Raw genomic sequence first — 26101 nt, 5'->3', positions numbered from 1 at the left:
TTCCCAAGTTGGGTTTTCCCGGGGACTTTTGTCCAAAAATAACAATGTCAATTTTTTTATGCATGTGCTAGAATATTTCTTAGCTTCCCCACTATTATTTTCCACAATATTTTTATGAAGATTGCAATGTGTTTTTTTTGTTGTTGTCGTAGCAATAAACTGCAAAATTAATTAACAGTTAGAAGAAATAATACCAGTTGCTGCAATAGGATTTCAAACTTGAAATTTTCACATGGCATCAGAGGGTGATTGATCAAACAGGGAAGCTCAAAAGCGAAGACAAAACAATTCGTTGTTCAAAAGGAGTAGCAAGACAAAATTTTTCTGGGGGTTGCACATAGCCTAAGCCAGGCAGATCGAATTGCTTGCGGAAGTTCAATTTTTCAATGTAGGTTGGAAGAAAAAATCGGCCTACCAATTGAGTGATTCCGGCAGGCAAAAGGAGCAACTACAGCTTAGATTTTCGATGAGAAGATTCCTTGTTTGGGCGCAGATGGTTTTGCAACAATTTGCAAAAGCAGAATCAGCATCAGATGGAAAAGAAATAACATACATTGAGGAAAAATTTCTCAAGGGATTTCGAGTTTTAGAAATCCAATTTTCCTGTTGCAGATTGGCAGGAGTTGTGGGCAGAATTCCTCACTCCAGAAGGGAGTGCGTGTAGCAGATCCAACAGTCGAGCAAAGGGAAAGAGGGAGATTTTCGCCCACATTTAGAGATGGCCACAGTTGGGCTTAGAGATCAAGATAAGTCAGAGGGAGCCTCTAACTACGTCATCTAGAAGGCTAAGATCTCCTTCCTTCTAGATGAATATGGCCTGAAAGCCTATGTGGACAATGTGGTAGTAATACCCTAAGATGCAGATCAATTGAAGGAGTACAAAAAAGAAATGGAAAAGGTGAAGCGAATGATTTTGGATGGAGTCTGAGATCATATAGTCTCACATATATCTGGCAAGAACACTGCCAGATATATGTGGGATGCTCACTCCTAGCTATATCAAAGTTCTTCCGAGCAGCGAAAGATGTTTCTCCACGACCACGAGAATCTGAGAAAAATCAAGATGCAGAAGGTTGAAGGCATAGATCCCTTCCTCATCAAGATTCAGGAGGTCCGTGATCAGCTTTCCGCAGTTGGAGAGGTACCTCAACCAACAGAGCTTGTACGGTTCGCACTGAACAATGTCTCGAAGGACTGGCAAGTGTTTGTCCAACGTATCTTGGGTAGAGACACATTGCCTAGATGGGACAAGATGTGGTCCAACCGGCAACAGGAGGAGTTGAGGTGGGCTCTAGTAAAGAGCACTATCAGCAAAAGCAATAGCAAGGCCGTGAAGGGTGAGATGGAAGAGGAGAATGTGGCCCTAGCATCAAAGGGTCCCAATCAGGGACAGGGGAAGAAGAAGAAGAAGGGCCTATCTAAGGTCAAGTGATTCAGATGTGGTGGATTCGGTCATTACAGCACCTAGTTTCCTCTCAGGAAAAAGGAAAAAGCAGGAGAAGCAGGACCAAGTGGTAGTGTCCATAGAGATAGACAAGTTGTCCTCCAAGCTAGAGGAAGATTGTGCGATGATGGCAGCGATACCTCCAGGAGTGAGGTGGGGCGATATGGAGTTGTAGTCCCAGAGTTGAAGGGATGGGCAAGATCTATTAAGGTGTCCTCATGGATCATTACTTTGCTACAGGGGCCCACAGTATTCAATAGCAAGATGGATCAGTGTCAATGATGCAGTCAGTTACCTAAGTGACAGTTGCAAACTAGTAGCAGTCAGACGCTGAGGAGAGCAGTGCAATGTTAGCAGCAGTGCAGAGTGGCACGATGCAGAGTCAGCGACAGCATAGATTCTTCAATAGACAATGCAGTGGCTAGTAGTAGTCAGAACTCAAGAGACAAATGCAGCAAACATAGTTGATTCAGTATTTAGCATGCTTCTCAGTTGTAGTTGTTGTAGTTGTTGTAGTTGCAACAACAACAAATGAGAGGGAGTTGTAGTGCAGAAGCAGAGTTGGCAGCAGTACAACAGTAGCACAGATGTAGCATCAGAGTTGCGCAGTGGTTGGTGGGCAGTGGCAAGTAGTCACAATGGCCAGACATCAACAACGTGAAAGAGGGTGACATAGAGACAAGGTGTTATAGCAGTAGTGCAACACTAGAACACCTTCCTCGCTAAGAGGGAGGGTTAGTTTTTGCAGCATCGATGGTATTCTAGTCTTGAAACTTTGTGCAGAGGCTAAAACACAGTTCTCCATAACCCAGAAATCGTTTCTAGAAATTCCACCTAGAGGTGTCTCAATTAGATTATTAGCCTATTTTTAAATATTTCCTACGTCTAAACTTAGGAAAAGGGGTTAATTAATCAGAATTAATAGAGATAAGGTGTGAATCATCTAGAAACTCACACAGATCGACAGGGAAATAATCTTAGCCATCGATTAAGATTTAATCTTTGTTGTTGGAGGTCCAACAAAAGATTATAAGAAGAAGTCGATAGGGAGATGTAGAACACACACACACTTGAGATCGATTTCTTGGAGAGTTCGATTTTCCAAGGAGCAGTAGTTGTTTCCGGAAGAGTTTGAACTTTAGAAGGGAAGCAGAGATAGAGAGGGGTAGGGACAATGAAGTTGGAAGAAGATTTTTCCGAATCTGGTGAGTAGAGGCAGCGCAAAAGCTTCAGAGGGCAGTTCAATTTTGCTAGGGTAAAGCTGGTTATCGATTCCAAAGGCCAAACGACACTTCCGGAGTGCCGAAGAGACAGTTTCCCAATCAGCAGCACGCAAGACGACTTGATTTGCAGAAGTTCCGAGCTGAAGCATTTGAGGGATTGCACAGAGGTGACACAGGGCCTATGTAGAGCTAGGTGGACGGCTTGCTTTTCAGAGGCAGTCAAGTGTCGGGATTGCTCAAAGAGAGTAATTTCCCTCAGATCATTTTTTCCAATATTTTCTCTACAGGATTTCTAGTTTTCGGCATCCAGATTGTACTCAAATTATTTCACAAGTGCTTAATAATTAAAAACCCTAGGCTGTTGCACCGATATTCCCAAGATGGGTTTTTCCGGGGACTTTCGTACAAAAATAATAGTGTCAAATTTTGTGTGTGTGCTAGTATATTTCTTAGTTTCCAACACTATTATTTTCCCCAATATTTTTGTGAAGAGTGAAGTGTGTTTATTTCATTATTGTCGTACCATTAAACTGCTAAATTAATTAACAATTAGAAGAAATAATACTAGTTGTTACAATAGGATTTAAAACTTGAAATTTTCACAATTGCAAACCTATGACAACCCCTATGATCACAAATTTGAAGAGGCTACGAAGTTTTGATTCAAGCCCTGTGGATCTCACAAGGTATAAACAATTGGTTGGCCCACTGATGTATTTGGCAAATACTCGAGTGAATATTTTTAGTCAGTTCCAGGTAGAGTCGAAGCATGATCATTGGATAGCAGCCAAACATATACTAAGATATCTGAAAAGAACAATCCACTACTGCCAGAAGTATGATAGAAAGAATGATGTCCACTTGATTGGATATATAGATTCTGACTAGGGAGGCAGTGAGATGGATGGGAGAAGCACTATTGGAGGATGTTTTAGTTTGGGATCCTCCATGATATCTTGGATGAGTAGAAAGCAAGAATTGGTTGCTTTGAGTAATGTTAAGACTGAATACGTTGCAGCCTATGAAGTAAGCAGAGAAGTTGTCGGGTTGAGTAAGTTGTTGTTCGACTTGTTTGAAGAACTGATGTACCCTATGGTGATACATTATGACAACACCAGTTGTATAAGGTTGTCTGAAGACCCAGTGTTCCATGGAAAGACAAAGCACATAAATAACAAGTATCACTACATACGAAAGTTGGTGCAAGATGGAGTGTTGCAGCTACAATATATCTCTACTAATGAGCAAGTAGCTAACATCTTGACAAAATCCCTTCCTAATAAGAAGCTTGTGTATTTAGGGACAAGCTTGGATTGGTTAATATATCCTCCCTAGTTGAGAGGAAGAGATAAACAAGTCATTCTTGTCTTCACTATGTGAAGAAAGAATGGAGGATTGGGTAAGCATCTAATTTCCGATACTCTTTGAGTATGAGATAGGGCATCCAAGATGTAAGAGTAGTCGAAGAGAAATTCCTTGAGGATGTGTTATTCCAAGATAGGAATTGTGTCCTAAAAGGACATAACCTATGAACACCCAGGTGGGGTATGTGCCTTGAGATACAATGGTGATGGTGTCTATCAGTCATTGGTCTCACCAACATTGTGCTATGATCTTGTGGAGAGATAGAGTTGTTACTCAAGGCCTTGTTATGTGACAATGTTGGTTGGTATGATGCAAAGAGATAAGCTAAAATGATAGCTTATGAGATGGCTTACCAATCCGACTCTTCTTATGAGATCTCTTCAGTTTGAGAATGTTCATGTACCATTTTGAATAACTCCCTAATTAAGAGGGAGTATTGAAATGTGTAACTAGGTTCAGTCTCCATAAATATGAAATGTACTTTTGATTCTTGTATTGTAAAAAGAAAGAAGTTATTGTTATTTTTGTAGCATGGGTTTCATGCTCAAGGTATTTTATTTGTCAAACACCCATTGAGTGCTTCTAGGGTTTTTCCTAGGGTCAAGAAGTCAAAAGAATCATTGTCATATGAAGAAGACCCTATCAAGCACATTGTAACATGTAAAAAGAATTATTTTTGTATTAGAAGTGTCAAAATACCCTCCAAGACCAAGTCGGCCTGGCAGCTAAGAAGTCGGACTCATTAAGGCATGTTGTCCTCCTTGGAATCCTATATATAGGAGGGAACTCGACCTCCTACGAACACTCACTCATCTTCTCATCATCTAAGCGAAGGAGGAGCAAAAGAAAGCTAGCGAAGGAGGAAGAAGGATGAAGGACGAAGGTTTGGGTTATTTCTCTCTCACACACGTGCAAAGAAGGAAGGCTAGGGTTTTGACGTTGCAAGGTCAAAGTTGAGGAAATTGCAGAAAGAAGGTCAAAGGAAGATCTATTAGGTCACCTACAAGCCCTAGAAGGAGGAACCCAAGCGAAGGTCAAAGGAAGCCCTGGAGGCCCCAAAATTGCTAACGAGTGTGGAAGTAGTAAATGTTACAGGGGCCGAAAATTTCAAACCTGTCGTGGAGATTGAAATTCTATAGTTGTGGGTCAAAGTTGTGCAACTGGAAGAGATATGACTGGGTTTGACTTGGACAGAGAAAACAAATCATCAAGGAGATCAGACTTGGTCTTGGAAGGGTATTGGTCTTGTTCTAGAGGTCTTGGAATTCGTCATTTGAAGAATCTATAAGAAGATAAGAGATTTGTGGGTTTTCATCTCAAGTGGAGAGGTTTTGGCCCTAGCTTGCAACCTACATCCTATGTTCTTGTGTATTGTTTATCTTCTTGTTTTGGTAGTTGTCTGATGATAAGAACAACATAATAATAAGAGAAGAAGCTCATAATCAAGAAAAATAAAAACACATCATGAGCAGTTATCAAATTGAAGAGAAATCATCTTAGTTGCAGCCCTTTAGATTTCTCAAAAGGAGGAGGCGACAAGATTGTAGCCATATGTTTTCCATGGAGTGACATACAATTCAACATTGCCAAGAGCGACCCCTTCCACCATTCCATGTTTGAAGCCACTGTTGTTGTTGGTCCTGGTTACAAGGGCCCTTCCTACAATGACTTGAGAGGGCCTCTCCTTCAAGGGGAAAAGGTTGATTGCACAAAGAGACTGAGTGAGCTTAGGGAATCATGGGACATCACTAAATGCACCATTATATCAAACGATTGGACAAGATGGGACAAGTGGGTTGATTCTCAATTTCATGGTTAATTGTACCAGTGGGACAATATTTATCAAATCTATTGATGCATTTGTGTATGTAAGAAGTGCACAACTACTATGTGAGTTGTTGGATTTCTTCAACCAGGTGATAGGTCCGCAGCATGTCATCCAAGTCATTATGGACAATGTTGTTAATCATGTTGTCGCTGGCAAGTTGCTCATGGAGAGGCATCAGACTTTAAATTGGACTCCTTGTGCCATCCATTGCATTGATTTGATGTTAGAACAACCTAGATCCTTCTTAACCCCGGATCTATCAAATGTTGAGAAGGATCAAATCTCTCGAGGTGTAAAACTCTTTAGGGCTATAGGAAAGGTTTTCACCTAAAAGATTTGATCTCTCCCGACACTTGATAGATCTGAGGTTTAGATGTATCTAGGTAGGTTTATATTAAATTACATATTGTCATAATGTTCTTTTAGTATTGAACAATTAATATTAGTTTTCTTTTTATTTTTCTTAAATTACAAATATGTAATAAACAAATTCTAATATTGTAGTATCTTATACTTGAATTTTGTTTGCCACTATTACTTTTAATCAATAGAATGCTCATGGGAGTAAAAGAGACTTTTAACCTAAAGGCAAATAAATTCTTGAAGTCATATTTTCTTATTGATGGTAAGACTTCAATCTTTTCATTGTTCTCTTTCGTGTGACTTGTATTTTTATTATTATTATTTTTAATTGAGTCAACTTCAGTTTTATTATTACTTGTATTACTTTTTACTTTTTATTATTACCTTTTAATTGAGCTAATATTATTATTTTTTGCAGGATGTAATCAACAAAGGAGAATGGAAAACCCTCAAATTGAGCCCTAAGTTGAAGCCCTGGCTAGGGTTAGGGTTTTCTAGGGCTCAAATTACTTAGAAAATGATGATGTCAACCCTTCTAGGGTAAATTTAACCATGCAAAAGGCTGAATTTTGAGTTATATGACTCACCAACATTAAACTCAAGTCTTATTACCTCCAATGTTCATCTATAAATGCCCTAATTAAATTCAGCCTGATAAAATAGCCCCAATGGCTTGCCTTGAAAGGCTTAGTAAATAAAAGACGGAAAATATTTATGTTTTCAAGATTTTTTGACCAACACCAAGGATGCAAATGCCTTCTTCTCCTACTTGGGTGATGGGGTCTCTAGGGCTAATTCAAGAGATAATGGGTAGATGCTTGGAGTAAGGAAGAAAACGTCTTGTTTTCATTGTCCAAACCCTAACTATCATTTTTGTGACGGGAGAAATAAAATAGGGGAAGCTCTCTAAGAGGACCCCTACGAATTTCAAGGAAGATTTATTTAACATGCAATAATCAACCAAGATTTTCCATAAGTAGTATGCATTTAGACATGGAACAAAGAAAAACCCTAGCAATAACCAATTACATGAAAAGCAATAAAACTTACAATTCTTCCATGAAATAGCCTTCTTTCAATCCCAAAAAAAAACATCTACAAGACAAAAACCAATCTCCAATAGCGATAGCACCATAAAGATCACATCTCCATAAGTAACGAGTGTTACCCACCACTAGTGGGTGACCCCAAAGGAGAATTTATCTCCTAGATTTGTCTTCAGCAGGCAGCCAACAACCCCTGATAGCGACCAGTGTAGTTGATATTGTGCCAATTGATCTCCACTACCTGAGTTAGTCATGTTCCCTCGCACATCTGTCGAGAGCATATGCTTGAAGGTGGGCCATCCAATTCTAAAGGTATGCAGTTCATTGTGAAATCGGGTGCTTATGCTTGTTTTTCCTTAGGCACACTTGGGTATGGATTATCGGGTGACTTGGAAGAAGGGTGGGTTTCGACAGTAGTCTTGTTCCATCAGTTAAATGGGGGATTAATCGTCAATCCTAGTCCTGTGGGATCTCCCCTATTGGCTTATAGTATCAAAATGGGCACTACTTAGGAAACCCCGATTTCGGTAGTGTGGTCTTGTTTTCCTTTTCCACATTTTTCACTCCCCTTTGCACATTACATGCCCTATTTCATCATCTTCCCTCTCTAGGTCCACAAGGCTCTGGTACTCCCCCTCCCCTTGTCCAAATGTTTGGGTCAAGCCTGAAACATTGCCCTAGAGGTTGATGCAACTAGAAAAAAAAGGATAAAAGCATATCATGGCCACATACAAAAAGGAATAATACCACAAAATGCCAAAAGATGGTCAGGACAATAAATATTAACACATGGGTAAAAGCCAAACATGAGCTGTACCCCTTATCATTATGGCCATCACCCTAGTTCCTAGGGCCCACTTGAATGCCCCCTGCATCATTAAGGAACCCATGTGTTGTAGGTTGTAGCTGCTGCAACACCCTCCAAAATTTTGGCTTACACTCAATTTCAAAGCCTTCCTTGGTCTTGTACATTGTTGTCGCAACCATTAGAGCTTATTTCATGTGCGTTCTTGTAGCGTTTTGTTCCCTTTTGCATGTTGGGTTAACTGTTGTCTATTGGCATGTTTGGCTACCGCGCAATGTATACAAGCTATTCTGATGGTTGTTGATTTTTGGTAGCATAAGATGTGCTCTAGCCTTGAAATTTGGAGTAGAGGATAAGGCACATCAGATCTCCAAGACCCAGAAATCGTTTTGAGAAATTCCACCCGGATGAGGAGTTATTAAAATAATTAATATTTTTAATGGGTTCCTAAGTCTAAACTTAAGAAAATAAAAATATTAATGGGTATTAATAAAGACAAGAGTGAGAAGCTTCTAAGAGACGAGGATCAAGTCTGTTTTAATCTTAGCCGTTGATTAGAGACTTAATCTCGGCCATTGATTCATCAACAGGAAAAGTATAAGAGAAGACGATTAGAGACTTAATCTCGGCTTTTGGTTCATCAACAGGAAAAGTATAAGAGAAGACTTGAGGATCATTTGGAGACACCCTGGCAGATACTCAATATCTCTAGGAAAATCGATTCTCAAGTAAAGGAGATCGATTTCGGAGGGATAGTTGCAACTTGCAAGGTGGAGCAAGAGGAGGGCATCAGCAGCAGGCAGTGACTGAGGAGAAGGTGACGCAAGGACAATGGGAGACAGCGTAGAGAGAGTCACAGTCCAGAGGAGAGACATGGCCCTCATGCAGGCTAATGCAGAGGGACGTAGAGCCACTCAAAGCCATGCAGAGTGATGCAGGAGTGAGAGCAAGGTCTCCAAAGTGTAAGACAGTCTCAAAGGGAAAGTCTCAGGTGATTTCTTTCAATTTCTCTGTAAAATCATTCCTTGTAAAAGCAATTGCTGCAAAAGATTAATAAAGCCCTCATCTATTGTACTGGTTTTCCCGCATTGCGTTTTCCCGGGGACAATTGTCCAAAAACAACTGTGTTGATGTGATTGGTTCTTGTGCATGTATTTTTCTCTGGGTAATTGTGTGATAACTGCAGTAGAATTTATTTTAATATTTGTTGAAGCGATTTCGTAAATAACTTATAATGAATAATAAGTAGGTGAAATAAATCAGTTGTTGCAGTAGAATTTCAGTTTAGAAATTTTCACATGGTATCAGAGCAAAGATCCGGCAACAGGAGAGGAAAATCAACTATGGGTCAAGAGCATGATGCAGAGGCATCCACTCAAGGGGACTCGCGCAGATTTCCAGAAAAATGCAAAAGGGACATGAATTACAATTATTCTATGTTAGCTTCCAAATTGGAAAAAGAAGTTGCTTGTTTAGCAAGCTTTGCCTCCTTTGAGGTTTGGTATATAGACAGTGGAGCTTCCTGGCATATGACAGGAATCCGAGAATGTTTTTCAGATTATCAGGAAGAAAGAATGAATTTTCAAATCACCATGGGAAATAAGGCAAAGTGTACTCCGGTGGGCAGAGGTATTGTAGTCTTTCAAAACGAAGCAGGAGAACGGCTTCGAGCAACCATTGTGTTGCATATGCCCAGATTGGGGATGAACTTACTCTCCGTATCTCAACTTCAAAACAAGGGCTATGATGTTTTCTTCATTAAGGAGAAAGTATATGACAAACACCTGAGTTGGAAAAAGAAGGCACAGATTGGAATCAGAAGTAATAGGTTGTACATGTTGCAGCTAGAATCACCAATGGCACTGAGGCAGTAATGGAGACAAAGATTTGAATGAACTATGGCACAGGAGGATGGGGCACTTACACCATGGGGCTCTGAGAATTATCAAGAAAATAGTATCAGGAGTTCCAGAACTAAGTACCGAACAAGATGATGTATGCAGAGGGTCCGCTTTGGGCAAGTATACCAAAGCAGCGTTTTCCAAAAGTAACAATAGGGCTAAGAGTGTGCTAGGATAAATACACTCAGATATTTGCGGACCGATGTCCACAAAAGCTCTTAGTGGTGCCGAATACTTTGTCACCTTCACCGATGACCATTCCAGAAAGACTTGGATCTACTTTCTGAAAACCAAGAATGAGATTTTTGGTTGATTCAAAGAGTTCAAGGCTCTACTAGAGAATTTGGTAGGAAAAAAGATAAAAGTGTTGCGCTCAAACAATGGTGGAGAGTATGTTGACAAGGACTTCACCAATTTTTGCGCTAAGGAAGGCATCAGAAGAGAGTGGACAGCGCCCTACAATCCGGGGCAGAATGGAGTAGCAGAAGGGAAAAACAGGACTATTGTGGAAGAAGCTAGGGCAATGTTGTATGATCAAGATATGCTTAAATTCCTGTAGGCAGAAGCATGCAGCACGGCAGTTTATGTCCAGAACAGGACTCCACACAGGGCATTGGGCAAAATCACTCCGAAGAAGGTCTTCACAGGGAAGACACCTAAAGTCAGTCATTTCAGGATATTTGGGAGTTTAGCGTATTGTCGTATACCCAAAGAAAAGAGAGAAATTAGATCAAACTACTAAGAAAGGATATCTTGTGGGATATAGCGAGAATGCTAAGGCATATAGAGTTTATCTTCCAAGGAGTAGGAAGGTAGTAGTTCGGCAGGATGTAAAGTTCATGGAAGATGGAGCTTTCAGGAAATCCCAAGAAATGCCTTCCGAGGAGCAGTCGAAAGACAAGCTGTTGGTCAAACCACTTCGACCAACAAAAACTAGTACCAGAAATTCTCCTAAAGACAAAGCTTCAGAATGAGAGGAAGCTCAAGAAGAGGAAGAGCTGATAGATGTGCCTACTACCAGTGGAAGAACGAGCCAAGAACTCCGACAGATTCTACAGGATGCAGAGGACTTCATTAGTGCACCCAGGAATAATAAAAGGGAGTGAAAACAGCCAGATAGATACCAGGCCTTAGTAGCTCAGGTTGGGGAACTTCTAGTTTTTAGGATGTCGTTCAACATCAAGTATGGGTAGATGCTATGGTGGAGGAATACAGCTCTATAATGGTCAATGATGTCTGGGAAGTGGTACCTAGGCCTCACGACAAATCAGTGGTAAGTTCGAGATGGATCTACAAGGTCAAATATGCTGCAGACGGCAGTGTGGAGAAATACAAAGCCAGGTTTGTGGCTAAGGAGTATGCTCAGAAGGAAGGGATAGACTACGAAGAAACCTTCGCCCTAGTAGCCAAGTATACTTCTAGTAGAACCATGATATCTCTTCCAGCACATATGGGGTGGGAGATTCATCAGATGGATGTCAAGATGACATTCTTGAACAGGGTAATAGAAGAGAAAGTATACATTGAACAGCCAGAAGGTTTTGAGACACATGAGAAGAAATCTCATGTATGCAAATTAAAGAAAGCCTTGTATGGGCTTAAACAGGAACCTAGAGCATGGTACGATCGAATTGATGGCTACTTTCAGAAAATGGGGTTCGTCAAGAGTGACACAGACCCTAATCTCTACTATCTTGTCATAGGGAATGAGCCTCTAATCCTAGTGTTATATGTGGATGATCTCTTCCTAACAGGATCATCCAGGCTCATCAAAGATTGCAAGAAGAACCTAGCCACAGAATTCGACGTGAAGGATTTGGGACAGATTCATTATTTCCTGGAGTTGGAAGTTTGGCAGTAGAAGGGTGAGATATTCCTTGGACAAGGGAGATATGCTATAGAGATCTTGAAAAGATTCAGGATGCAGGACTGTAGACCTATGGCTACTCCAATGATCACCAACTGGAAGAGGATTGGTGCATCAGAAAATAAAGATGTTGATCCCACCTTGTATAGGCAACTTATAGGGTCCCTGATGTATATGGTCAATACCAGGCCAGACATTTGTTACGCTGTCAACACCCTCAGTCAGTTCATGGTGGAAACTAAGAGGGCACACTGGGCAGCAGCCAAACATGTTCTCAGGGATATACAAGGAACAGTCAAGCATGGACTATTGTACACCAGAGGCAATGACATCAAGCTGAGTGGGTTCACTGATGCAGATTGAAGTGGAATTCAGTAGATCGGAAAAGTACAATTGGGTATTGTTTCAACATTGGATCGGGAATGACCTCCTAGTGTAGTGGGAAACAGAAATCCGTCGCTCTGAGCTAAGCTGAAGCAAAATATATGGCAGCTAGCACAGCTTCGTGCAAAGCCATACGGCTTAGGAAGTTGCTTGTGAATCTATTCAGGAGAAGGATGGAAGCGACCAGGATCATGTGTGATAATCAGAGTTGCATCAAGCTCTCTAAGAATCCAGTATTTCATGATCGGTCGAAGCACATTGATATCGGGTGTCACTTTGTCAGAGACTGTGTCCAACGAGGAGTAGTACAATGGAGGTACACTCCTACAGAAAAACAGGTGGCAAACATCCTCACCAAGGGTCTAGGAAGAACAAAGTTTGTTTATTTTAGGGAGAAGATGAAGATGGTAAAAAATCCATTTCAGTAGCAGAAATGGGTAAGTGTCGGGAGTTGTAGTGCAGCGGTTAGCAGTGGCAGTGATATGGGCAGCATGTTGAGAGGGAGCTGCAGTACAGATGCAACAATGGCAGTGGCATTGTCATAGGCAACAGTACAGGAAGCAGCAGTGTAGGGGATGTGAGGCAGTAGGCCAAGCATCAACACAGGTACCGATACGAAAGATTAGTGTGATGTTTCTATAGTGAAGCATTACTAGAGCACATTCCTCGCTAAGAGGGAGTGTTGATTTTTGGTAGAGCATCGGATGTGCTCTAGCCTTGAAATTTGGAGGAGAGGCTAAGGCACATGAGATCTCCAAGACCAAGAAATCGTTTTGAGAAATTCCACCCAAATGAGGAGTTATTAAAATAATTAATATTTTTAATGGGTTCCTAAGTCTAAACTTAGGAAAATAAAAGTATTAATGGGCATTAATAAAGATAAGGGTGAGAAGCTTCTAAGAGATGAGGATCAAGTCTGTTTTAATCTTAGCCAGTGATTAGAGACTTAATTTCGATCGTTGATTCATCAACAGGAAAAGTATAAGAGAAGACTTGAGGATCATTTGGAGACACCCGGCAAATACTCAGTGTCTCTAAGAAAATCGATTCTCAAGTAAAGGAGATCGATTTCAGAGGGAGAGTTACAAGGTGGAGGAAGAGGAGGGCATCAGCAACGGGCAGTGATTGAGGAGGAGGTGACGCAAGGACAGTGGGAGACAGCGCAGAGAGAGACGTAATCCAGAGGAGAGACGTGGCCCTCACGCAGGCTGACACAGAGGGACGCAGAGCCACTCAGAGCCATGTTGTGCCACGCAGAGTAACACAGGAGTGGGAGCAAGGTCTCCAAAGTGTCAAAAAGTCTCAAAGGAAAAGTCTCAGGTGTTTTCTTTCAGTTCCTCTGTAAAATCAATCCTTGTAAAAGTAATTGTTGAAGATTAATAAAGCCCTCATCTGCTGCACCGGTTTTCCCACATTGGGTTTTTTCAGGGACAATTGTCCAAAAATAACTATGTTGATGTGATTGGTTCTTGTGCATGTATTTTTCTCTGGGTAATTGTGTGATAACTGCAGTAGAATTTATTTTAATATTTGCTGAAGGGATTTCGTAAATAACTTATTGTGAATAATAAGTAGGTGAAATAAATCAGTTGCTGCAGTAGAATTTCAGTTTAGAAATTTTCACAATGGTTTCAAAGGTGTGTCTTTGTGTATATGAGTTGTCCTAACTACATAAAAATTTGTCGCACTCAATCACAAATTTCTAAGCATTGTCACACAAGTGTCGTCGCAGTCGTTCCAAAGTCTATCTTAAGTGTCAAACTTGTCGTAAAGTTGTCGCACAAAGGGAAATGCTTTGTTCATGTGTTCGGATGAACTATGTTGTCACATCATCAAAATATTCTAAATGTGTGATCACAATCAAATTTCATCATAGTTCATCACCTATCTCACCGATTCCACACAGCCATTTTCGGAAAAACTTCCCGACCAAGCAACCTAGCTTCACGAGGCCCCTTTTGAACTACGCATTGCGCAGTCTCGGCCCTCTAATTATGACCTTGTTGCTTGGCATTGTGCAATGCGCAATTCCTGTCTCCCAAGACTGTTGCACTGTGTAGTTTTTGTGCCCAAGCCCCGGCCTTGACCTCCAAAAGGTGTAGTCATGTCCCCTAGCCCGACTTAAACTGTGCACTTCGCATCCTCAAGCCTCAAGCTCATCCCCCGAGCCCTTGAGCTGCACAGTGGCCCAACCTCCCTTGACTCCCTGAACTGCGCAGTCAGCTCTCCCAGTGTCCATTCTCTCAGTTTATCCCCACTAGCTCTAGAAACTATGCAGTCTTGTCCCTCAGGCCTGCTTGGGCTACGCACTACGCAGTCTCAGAGCTCAATCTCTTCCCCTGTCTGTTAGAACTGTGCACTGTGTAGTCACTGAGTCCCTCTTCCCAGCCTATCACTTGTTCCGGGCTCAGTTGGTGGATCAGAATGCATCATCTTAGACTAGGGGGTTTTTGGATTGATGTTGTCTCGTCATGAGTGAATTGCAGGAACAAGTACCCTATCATGTCATGGCAAGATGATGGAGAAGGAAAAGGAGGGGAGCATGCTTAAAGACTCCCTTGTAGTTGAACAATCACGAGCAAGCGAAGGGACACTAGTTTGCGACCACTATCTAAGACTGGAGATCATTGAATATTTTGCATCACCAAGCCATGTGGAGGTGAAGAGAAAGCATCCAGCACTTAGCAGCAACAATGACTTGACATTGCCACATCATCAAGCAGTCCATGTCAGCAGTGTCATGTCATGTCATGTCATGAGTGGTCATGCCACATCACTATTATGGATCATGTATATTGTATTCAAAATGTATTGTAAAGTGGAAATCCAAAGGACACACATGGAATGTAAAGGGTCATGTAAGTTGAAAAGTCATAGGAAGTCAAACAGTCATGAGGGTAGTCAAAGAGTCACCCTTGGTTATATATACTACCTCATTGTATGAGCAAAGGACTTTACACCTTGGCTCCTCCCTCAAGCATTAGAGAGATAAGCTAGTTCTTTGGGGAGCAAGGAGTGGCTCCAATGATCCACTACTGGATCTAGTGATGTATATTGTAAAAATGTGTCTTGGAACTTTTACTTAATAACAGAAGCCTTCAAGGTCGGCACGTTCTTCATGCATGGATTATGAATGTTTATATTCTTCGTGCATGGATTATGAATGTTTGTAAGACTATTCTGCGGATATTTGTATTTCATGTTTGCTTTCACATGTGCTAAGATAGTTGAACTATTTCGGTTATTTTAGTACTTAACTTATTGAGCATGTGTTGTAATGGTTGTTATTGTTGTCCCATCTTTGTGGACTATTCTACAATATATTAGACAGGTCTTTCTTCATTTATTGGTTGTAATGATCGTCGCATCCTCTTGGGACTATTTCGCTGGATGTTAGACGGATCCGTCTGGTTCATGTGTCTCTCTTCTTGGGTGCTACTACTATCTCTCACTTAAAGGTTCACTTTTCTCCCCTCTCCCCATTAGAAGAACCTTGACACATTTACAACTAAACACTCACCAGGCACATCTTCTTGCTTTTCGAAGGCACCATTGCATCCCTCTCTCTCTAGCTGATAGTTAGAGCCAAGGCATATCTTTAAGATATAAGGCAACCAGGCTGATATTCCAAATGAGGCTCCTACAGCAAACGGTGTGAGGTATAATTGGGACTTTACATCGGGGAGACCCCTTGGTTAACGGATTTCCAGCACCATCAACACCATGTATGTCCCAACCCCTGATGGGCGATGAATTGCCAAGGGGGTAATCAGTACTATATCATACACAGCATGCTCTCATCCCCTAGAGCCTCAAGCAATATAATAAAAGAAAAATAAAAAATAAAAAAAGGCAAAAGGCAAATGAGGGTGGAAAAACAAATGCTAGGGTAACTTAAGTAACACTATTGCTCCTTCCTACATCTATACAACCAAATATGTGGACATCCCTCATCATTACCACCCTTGAGTCGATGGTATTTGGCCTTGACACCCCAGTGACCCAATCCACCTCATCATTATCCACATGACACCTACCACTTGAAGGATGTACCTTGGACATGTCTTTCCGTTTAGGGTTGGAAACACCTAATAGGGTTGTTTATTAGCCACTCCTACTTGGGGAGATAACACCATTACATGCTCAAAGCCCCAAATTTGGAAGCTAAACCCATTATGAAGTCTCATTTGTGCCCGTGATTAACAAGCTTGTTTCACTTAGACGCACTAATGAATTATTGTACCTAAGAGTGAGGAGACGCATTGGATCTTATGTGTAATTGGCGAGTGGTTTCATCATGGGTTGGGAAACTTAACTGGGGCCCAAGCCCACCAGAGCATCATATTGACACTTGTAGGGGGTGCGTTGAGAGCCATGGGACTCCATCATGTGATATGGAATTATCTCATCTTATGGGCCCTCACAATAGGGCCCCCAGCTGGCTTAGCAGCATATATAGGGTTTGGTAGTTGATTCGAGGCCCAGAGGAGATTTGTCTCATACTTGAGACATGGGAGGGTAAGCACCATCTTCAGTGCCCTCATTTGGAGCACTCTACAGGCTTATCTTTCACCAGGAGACCCATGAGACAAATACTTGTGCCCCAAAGCCACTTTGGAGCACCACATGATGTTTTACGTAGAGATTAAGGGGTTAACCCCTTGTCCATCATTCATGGAGCCCTCTCCGTCATTACAACTTGAGGACTCAATGAGGCCTGCCAACGACCCTTGTACACCACGATTTCATCATTTCGGCTCACTTTTGGATGGCTTCTTCATCACTTTATGAACTACTTGGTGGGCTTGTCAACAAGGACTTGTTATTTACACATTATTTTATAATTATAGGGGCTATTAGGCTAATTCGAATTAGTAGAGGATCAAATAAATAAAAAAGACTCTCATTTGTGAGACATCATCATCATCACTTGGAACATCTCTCTTGTACAAATTTCGCACTTTTCTTTGGGATGCTACTTGGAGATCTTTTGATGCAATTCGATACATTTGGGAGCTAAATTTTTTATTTCTTGGAGTTGCTTCTTGATCTATGATTGGATATATCTCTTGTTATCTTGTAAGTGCTATCATTGAAGATTTTTCTTGAAATGATGTCTAATGTGTGGAATTATTGCAACTAGCTAGATCTTTTGTGCCCTAATTCATCGAATATTATTGTAAAAATGGTTAGATTGTGATTTGCATGTGTTACTCATTGTATAATAGTAGATGAATGTACCTAGTGGATTGAAATTTGTTTTTCTTCCATGAAATTCCATAGATCTTGGGTGGGTAAATGTTAAAGAGTGGTTGCTAGGGCATCGCTTTTTAGCCTCCTTGAAGACGAATTTGGCAAATTTTACATCATCGTTGACTCCATAGCCCAAGGAATAGGCACTGTTCCGAGAAAGATTTGTGATTAGCCTTCCCTTCTTTCTCTTTTTCCTCTCTCCAAAATTTCGGCCCCTTTTCCTAGATGGCCCAACTAGGGTACCCTACAAAATTCTCTTGAGGTGGTAATTTTCAAATCCGTTTGAATAGGAATCTGCATTGGTGTCTGCTCTAGGGAACCTCCATGTTTGGTGGAATTCTCACAATTAGTTTGCAAGTAAACTTGTGCCCTCACTGCATCTTTGGAAACCTATCTCGAGCATCTTGGATGAGGTGGTCTTCTTGAGGGTCGTTTGCACATAGTATTCAAAGAAATTGATCATTCTAAGCCCTTTTCCCTACCTATCTTGACCTAATGAAAACATTGGAGGAAATCCACCCACGATCATTCATAAGCCCTAGGTCTCGCATAGGCTTCTTTCTAGGTCTCTCTAGTAAAGAAAAAACCCTATTTCAAGTGATAATCATCTTGCAAAGCTTCTAGAGAGGTCTTATCTCACCTTGGAAGTCTTTACCCTAGGCATACTCATCATCATTGAATATCTCTAAAACCCTAGGTCTAGATTTTCCTCCTAGGTCTTTCTTGGAGATCCTTTAGCTTCTTTGAAGCATTGAGCCCTAATTGAGTCTTTCCTTGAATGGGCCTTGGGAATCACTTCATACCTTATCATTGATATCATAATTACAAGCAATTTCCTTCATATTGACACTCGTCCCATCAATGAAAATTTGAAAGGAGCAAGGGACACTAACTGAGGCCACAGTGGGTTTTTGTCCCATTGTTGTCATTTGGTCTAGTAGTTTCCCCATAGGTTCCCTTCCTTGGGCCTCTGCTAGATTGTGTGGGAACAGCAAGTTTACGCAAGGCTAAGTCGAACTCTCAAAAAGAGTTTGAAATCCCAAAGTGATGATGAAAATGTACAAATGAGTGATCCTCTATTTATATGAGGTCAATCACTAATAATAATTAGCTTGAAAGCCTTATGACAAGTATAATTTTGAGTGTACATGAAGAAAATGGTTTACAAGCCAACCCAATAGCTCAACATAACAAAAATAAGCCACAAGATCCCACATGTGAGGGTTGAAACTCTCCTATAGCAAGAAATCATGCTCTTTTGGGGCAATAAATGCTTTGAAAATGCATGGAATGGGCAAGGTGGAGGCTCAAACACCATAATCAACTCAATCCTTGAGGGGAAGCCCTCAAGTTATGTCTCAAAATGCCTCCATGTGTCAAAAACCTGCCCTAGGTGCCCTACATCATCTCCAAGGGGGCTAGAAGGATGACATGGCACACTCTCCCTCAAGCATTAGGGCTCCAAGTGGTAGTACGAGGCCTCCCTTGTCATCCTAGGGATGACCAACATCATTGAGACTTTCACATCAAGCCATGACCATCAAACAGTGTCAAGGTCGGGCGAGGGGCATGTTGGGTCTATTGAGTACATCATCAAGAATCTCCAACACTAAGCAAAATGTGTCAATGTTTCAGCATTTGGGGGTGCTCTGAGGTGTCAATCAACTGTTGGGATCATCAAAGTTCCCAACACTTTGTTATAGAGGGGCAAGGTTGCATTTGCAAGGTCATCACTACTCTCTAGAAGTATAGTAAGGCCTAGGCATCATGTGTAGTGAAGGCATGGAGTGTGTGCCCTCAAGGCCTTTGTTGCTCTGCGGAGGACCACCTGGCAAAACCATCTCAAACTCAAGTGACAATTACCAATCATTAGAGACAATGATCTTAGATACATCATAGTGGACCATACTTCATTACTAAGGGCATAGTAAGACTTCAAACTAGGATCACCTTCAAATATCTAACTAGACAAAGTCCCATAAAAGTGCTCCCTACCTTATTAGGGATGGTTAGATGATCAACCCTATTAGGTGTTTCCAACCCCTAGGGGGAGGTGACATGTCCAAGGTCAACCCTTCAATTCACAGGTTTTGGTGATAGTAGTAGCAACAGAGGGGAAAAGCTTCATGGTTGGGTGCCATGTTCATGCAACCATAGTAGTGGCAACGAAGGGGAAAAGCTTCATGGTTGGGTGCCATGTTCATGCAACCATAGTAGTGGAAACAAAGGGGAAAAGCTTCATGGTTGGGTGCCATGGTCATGGGACCAACTGATGGAAGTACCGAGCATATAGATGTATGGAGGCGGCAATTGTGGATGCATGAGTTACCCCTTTCCTTGTCCTGCTTTATCCACCCTGCTGGTGAGCCTATTACTTATTTTTTATAATACTTTTATAAGGACCATAGCGTAGGTGTCCAGGCTTGCTTTTAATGATATAGCATTGATTTACCCCTTAATGATGAGTCAGCTTCTCACTCATCAGGGTTGGCATATGCACGGGTTCCTTATTATGTGATGGAACATGAAGAGCTCGGAAACCAAGTGATGGCTAATCAGTCTGAGCCTTCTACTTTTGAGGAGGCTACAAATGTGCAAGTATGGAGGGATGCCATGGTGGAGGAGTATAGCTATATCATGAGGAATTATGTGTGAGACAGTACCGAAACCGAAGGAAAAATCAGTGGTCACTTCTCGATGTATCTATAAAATCAGACATGCAGCTGATGGCAGTGTCGAGAAGTACAAAGCAAGGCTTGTGGCAAGAGGGTTCTCGCAAAAAGAGGGAGTGGATTACGAGGAGACATTCACACATGATGCCATATATGCATCCATTAGAGCAATCAAGTCCATTGCTTCAGAGATGGGGTGGGGAATACACCAGATGAATGTGAAGATTGCATTCCTCAACGAGGTGATTGGGGAGGAGGTGTATATTGAGCAACCTCAGGGCTTTGAGGTGCATGGGAGAGAGTCTCAGACTCTCATGTATGTTGGTTAAAGAAGCCCCTTTACGGGCTGAAGCAGGCTCCACGTGCATGGTATGCCAGGATCGATGGATATCTTCTTGGTTTGGGCTTCACCAAGAGCGAGGCGGACTCTAACTTGTACTATGTACTTGTTGAGGGTGATCCGCTCCTCTTGGTACTTTATGTTGGCGATCTCTTCTTGACAAGGTTGGAGAAGCTCATAGGGATGTGCAAGGATGACCTTGCTTCATAGTTCAAGATTAAGGACGTCAACTTGATGCACTACTCTTTGGGATTGGAGATGTGGCAGCAACCACGAAAGATTTTCCTAGAGAATTTATTTGGTAAAATAAATAAGTTGTTGAGAATAAAAAATGTTGTCAGAAATAAATCTAGGTGGGTATTAGGAGATTTAACATTAAGTGATTTGAATCCTCTTCTTCCCCTTAGAGAATGGCTCAAGCAATGCAATAAGACTTCTCTAGCGCATATATCACACTACGATTAGGACAGGAGTTGGCTGGGATGGGACTTTAATGAAGTTGTGGACAACCTCAATGAAGCGATACACTTACTCCTTGGGAAGCTTTTGAGATGTGCCCCAAGTCATCTATATGAAGAAGACTCTAGGGAATGGAAAGTGTCGAAATCCACTGCAAAAGGACATCAGACCTTATTATTTCCGTAAGGTGAGCCCCCAAAATCAAGATTGTGCAGTATTTGGCAGCCCAATAGCATCCGCAAAATCAACTTTTTCTGCTAGCTCTTAGCTAACTCGAAGATTTTCACAACAAAAAATCTTGTCAAGCGGAGCATCCACGGCCCCTCCAAGTGCCGTTTGTGCTTATCACCTGAAGCAAACATTTCACACCATTTTGGAATGTACCTTTACTAACAAAATCTGGAAAAAGACTTTACAATCTCTAAATGTAATAGTTCTTTGGCCAAATTCAATTCAAAAATTCTTTGAGGTTTGGCACAAATTATGCTGGAACGTCCCAATGAAAGGTCCCCCTCAAACATATTTGAGTAGCTCTCTCCAAATTCGTATGCTTGAAAATATGGTTAGCGAGGAATAGAAGTATTTTTTAAAACAGTGAACCAAAAACTAAAGGAGTGACTTTGAGGGCTCTATCGTTGATGGCGAGAGATTGGAAATCAAGAACCCATCTCCCTCAAGAAAGATCTAGGCAAAAATGAATCAGGTTGGTTGAAACTTCTCTTCCAATATCCTTTTGAAACTTCACTCCACTCTAAAACTAACCCTGTTATCTATGGAAATGACACATTCGTAGCTAAGGCTAAAGTGGAACAATGGATCCATTCCAAGAAATGTCACATCCTTTTCTTTGATGGTGCCTTAAAAAATAGCCTGGGGGCAGCAAGAGCGAGAGGGGTTATTCTTCGCCTCAATCAAATGATAGAATTAACCTTTGTTTGGGGCCTAGGAAAGAGACCAAACAACCAAGAAGAAGCTTACGCTCTTCTCAAATGCTTACATCTCACTAAGGAAAGAATAATTTCAAAAAAAAAAAATCAATCCTAGGAGACTCTAGGATTATAATTAAAGCCTGATCAAAGAGAATTTTCCAAGGCACATAAAATTGAAATCTATACTTCTAAAAGTTTTGGGGATACTGAATCATTTTTCTTTCTACGAAGCCCACCACATCCTAAGGCAACATAACAAAGAAGCCAATATCCAGGCAAACAAAGGATGTACTCCTGATTTAGAAAGGATTGTTGTAAATGAATTAGAGGGACGTACACCCATTCCCTAAATACTATGGTTAAGGATCAAAACTGGTCAATAAAAGAATATAAAGGGGTAGCATGCCAAGTGGCTCATATCATGAGCCTGGCATGCATGGAGATTTAGTGGAATGAATCAAAGTACAGAGAACACTGGGATTAATCCAAGGCTAAACTGGGTAGTGTGGGAAAGGTATGACATAAACCACGTGAAGACTAACAGAATGATCGCTGGGGTTGAAAACAAAAATGTCACGGCAACGGAGTTCCCTATCAAGGCGTGTAAAGAAGCAGGCAGTAATGAGATTGACCGGGGTTGGGAGCAGAAGCGTCGTAACAGTATGAAATCAAATCGCGTCACATGCAGTGAGATATGGCAAAGGCAATGCAGAACAGAGAAGAACCAAGGTGGGATGACTTCAGCAGGCGTCAAACAGGGAAGGTGCAATCCAATGCAAGGCTCAAGTATGAATTCACCCTCCAACCTTGCAAAATCAAATTCAATTGGCTTTATTCCCCTGGCTAGTGAATAGCTTGGAACTGCAAGGTCTATAAGAATAGGAACGAAAGGAGAAAACATCTACAGAACTGTCAATGGCTGCATGTATCGACTCAGTGACAGCAAGAGATAATATGGGAAAAGGTATTTCGTTTTGGGATAATTCTCGTTCCTTTATTGCCTCTCATTTTATAGTCTCTGCTGAACTCTGTGAGGATTAGATCCCACTCTATGTTGCTCAAAAGAACCCCCGAATTAATCTGACACAACCTCTCCGCCCCATCATTCTCCACATTATCAGGTCACCTCCCCTCTGTAGGGTCTCAACTCTTGAATCTTGATCATTGCTCTTGAGCCCTCTCCATCGGGCACACCTCTCACTAACAGAATTGATGTGAACCTGTTCAAAGATATAGCCCCCAGCAATCCAATCCCAGTCAAAGCCAGCAAGGAAAAGGATAATCCAATTTTAGTCAGCACTAGCACGCCTTTCTGTCACAGCAGTAACACATTGAGAAATCTAAATAGAATTGCACAAAGCAGAGAAATTGTAAAGATGCCAAGGCAATTTGAAGACACCCATGGGGAAATTCTTGAGAAAATCAATCAATTGAAAACTGAAATCAATACCCTACTAATGAGATACACTCAGCTTGTCTCAAGCCTCACTTCAACCATGGAGATACTTATTAATCAGAGAACTACCATGCAGAAGACTGAAGACGAAATAGTAATTTTAAGGCAGAAAATTGAAGAACTGCAACAATCTCTGAACACCTCAGCAGATCAATCAATTTCAAGTAGCAAAGCCAATCAAGCCAAGCAAGTTCTACCATATCTAAATCTCCCGACCTCTCCAAAATCAAAGGAATCTGGGTCAGTAGATGTTGTCCTTCCTTAGTAAACACTATATTTTGTAAATTTTCTTTGATTTTTGTCAGTTTTCTGGTCTATCTACACTTGTAAAAGCAGAAACTCAGATAGCGGGGACTTGGGACTTGGGTGAGATTTATGAGAACATGGACTCCATGTGTGAGTGGATCCAAGCCATCACAGATAGGAAGGATCCTACTTTATGGCCACAACTGAAAGAGTTTATACATGGGCGTTGGAATAAACTGAACACCCCTCTTCATATGGCAGCTTATGCAGTTAATCCAAAATGGTATGATCCCACAACAGGAAGGAGGCCTCCATCCCAAGATAGAGAGGTGTTCAAAGGATTCTTGAACACTGTCAAGAAAATTTATGGTAATACAGAAGAAGCCTCTGACATACGATCTCAGTTTGCCCAATTTTCACGTGGCCGAGGTGTCTTTGGTTCACATGCATCTTTGGCAGATAGACGCAAGAAGAAGGATCCAATTGATTGGTGGTGGCTTCATGGTGTTGATGCTCCTGAGTTGCAGCAATTTGCCATACGGTTACTTGGACAGGTAGCTAATTTGGAGTTCCTCATCTTACTCAAAATTTGAAAAATTCTCAATTAAATATAGGAAATTAATTTTAATTTTTAAATTTTAAATTTTCATTTTAGTTTTAGTTTTTATTTTTAAAATTATAACTAATTTAATGGGCTCCCCCTAATATTTCAGGTAGCTAGTTCTTCATCTTGTGAGAGGAATTGGAGCACGTATGCCTTTATTCATTCAGTAAAGAGAAATAGGTTGGGCTCAAAGAAGGCAGAAAACTTAGTGTACATTCATAGCACACTTCGTCTCATATCTCGAAAAGACCCTGGGTACAAGGAGGGTCCTTTCAAGAGATGGGACCAACACATAGATGATGCTTCGTGTGTGGACGAGGAGATACAACCAGATGGCCTTATTGAGCTACCTCCAATTGCTATGGATGAGCGAGAGCCTGTTGATGAGAGTGATTCCTACCTGGAGAACATGCTAGCTGAAGATCTAAGTGATGTTGATGACATGGATGTTGAAGACATGGCTTGAGGAAGCCATTGTTCCTTAGGCTTTAGCTATTTAGTATTTTTATTTTAGTATTTTAAAATTTCCTAGTTCATGTTTGAAGATGCTTTAAGGCAAATTTTGAATGTAGTATGACAATGGACATATATCATGATTCATGTTAATATGTAAACAATGAACAGTTTTTTGGTGATAAGTTTAACTGATAAATTTTGAAATTTCAATGTCAATGTTGAATGTTCAATGATGTGCAATGTTTAAATGATTATCATTAAAGTTTTCTTGTTTAAAGTTGAAAAAATATACAAATTCAAATTTCATATATATTATTAATTATAAATTTATAATTTATAAAATATAATTATTAAAATTTAATATTATTATATTACCCGACGAACCCACGCACCCTGTTTCCAAAAATGCCGTCCCCGTCCCTGCACCCACGTTTCCTGGCAACATAGGGAAAATCACTTTTTGGAGGCAAAGGGCACTTTCAAAACAGATGCATGGGGCATGAACCCAATGTAAAAGCCCAATTTGATGTACTAGTTGCGCCCTCTCACAGATTTGTTAATATAATATAATATTCTCGTTTATGTTGAAAAAAAAGCTAGGGAATTGATAACACTGACAAGAAAATCACCTGTTGTCTACTAAAAAAATAAAAAATTAGACGTTATATGTGCTGTCACTTGAAATGCATAACTTGGTTGATTGAATTAATAAAAACAGTCAACAATAACTTATACCCAACTCCTCAATCTACTGAAGAGTGAAGCACATTTCCTTCAATAGTTTCCAGGACATTCAATAATGGAAATTCTATTAAACATGAGCAAATAAGAAATACTTAAAAGTATGTTCAGCATACTTCACTGGTCTGCAGTGAAAATAAAGCATACCTGCATTTCCTCTGACAATGCTTCTGATACAGCCAATGTATAGCATCCAGGAACAAATCTACCTGTACTACAAAGAATTGATGTCAGTTCATTGGATTTTATAATAACAAGGCAAATAAAACAAGGGTCATGTAAGGTTGCCACATTTCTTTGCTTCTCTACAATATAGAGCATCTTTCAAAATCATGGCTGCTTATTATTAAAACATATAGAAATAGGTAATTTTTATTGTTTTGCCTATTTGTAATTTCAAACTTAAATTTAAATAGATGAATCCATTTGACAATTTGTAAAGATGGTTAATCTTGCTGATAGTTTTCCTTTTGTTTAAGAATTATTTCTAAATAATAATCCTGTGAAAAAAATGGCAAATTCCCTCTTCTTTAATTGTCAAATAGCATTGAATACATTTTTTTGAATTTTATGAGTATTTTCAATTAAAAAGGACACATCTCACCCTTACTATACTGTGGACTAAGTTTTCCTTGTGTAGCGTCAAACAACCCAATTATTTGATTATGATCTAAAACCATTAATCAATGAGCATGTTATCCACTAGGATCCATATAACA

The 26101-nt window shown here is 40.7% G+C and overlaps 1 protein-coding gene across 1 annotated transcript in view; it reads right to left on the bottom strand.

The window, feature by feature from the left end:
• The window catches only part of LOC149151424 (transcription elongation factor SPT4 homolog 1-like), a 112160-nt gene that overhangs the window by 8590 nt on the left and 77469 nt on the right, over nt 1–26101 (bottom strand). The window contains exon 5 of the mRNA XM_089440767.1: nt 25530–25591. Within this exon, the coding sequence (XP_089296893.1) occupies nt 25530–25591 (62 nt within the window). The remainder of the gene's footprint in view (nt 1–25529; nt 25592–26101) is intronic.

This window comes from Pinus tabuliformis, chromosome 9 (genome assembly GCF_031772625.1).
Source record: "Pinus tabuliformis cultivar Carrire ecotype Pingquan chromosome 9, CPIR1, whole genome shotgun sequence".
Classification (NCBI taxonomy): domain Eukaryota; kingdom Viridiplantae; phylum Streptophyta; class Pinopsida; order Pinales; family Pinaceae; genus Pinus; species Pinus tabuliformis.
Note: the sequence above shows the minus strand (reverse complement) of the source record. Positions and strands in the feature narration are given on the sequence as shown.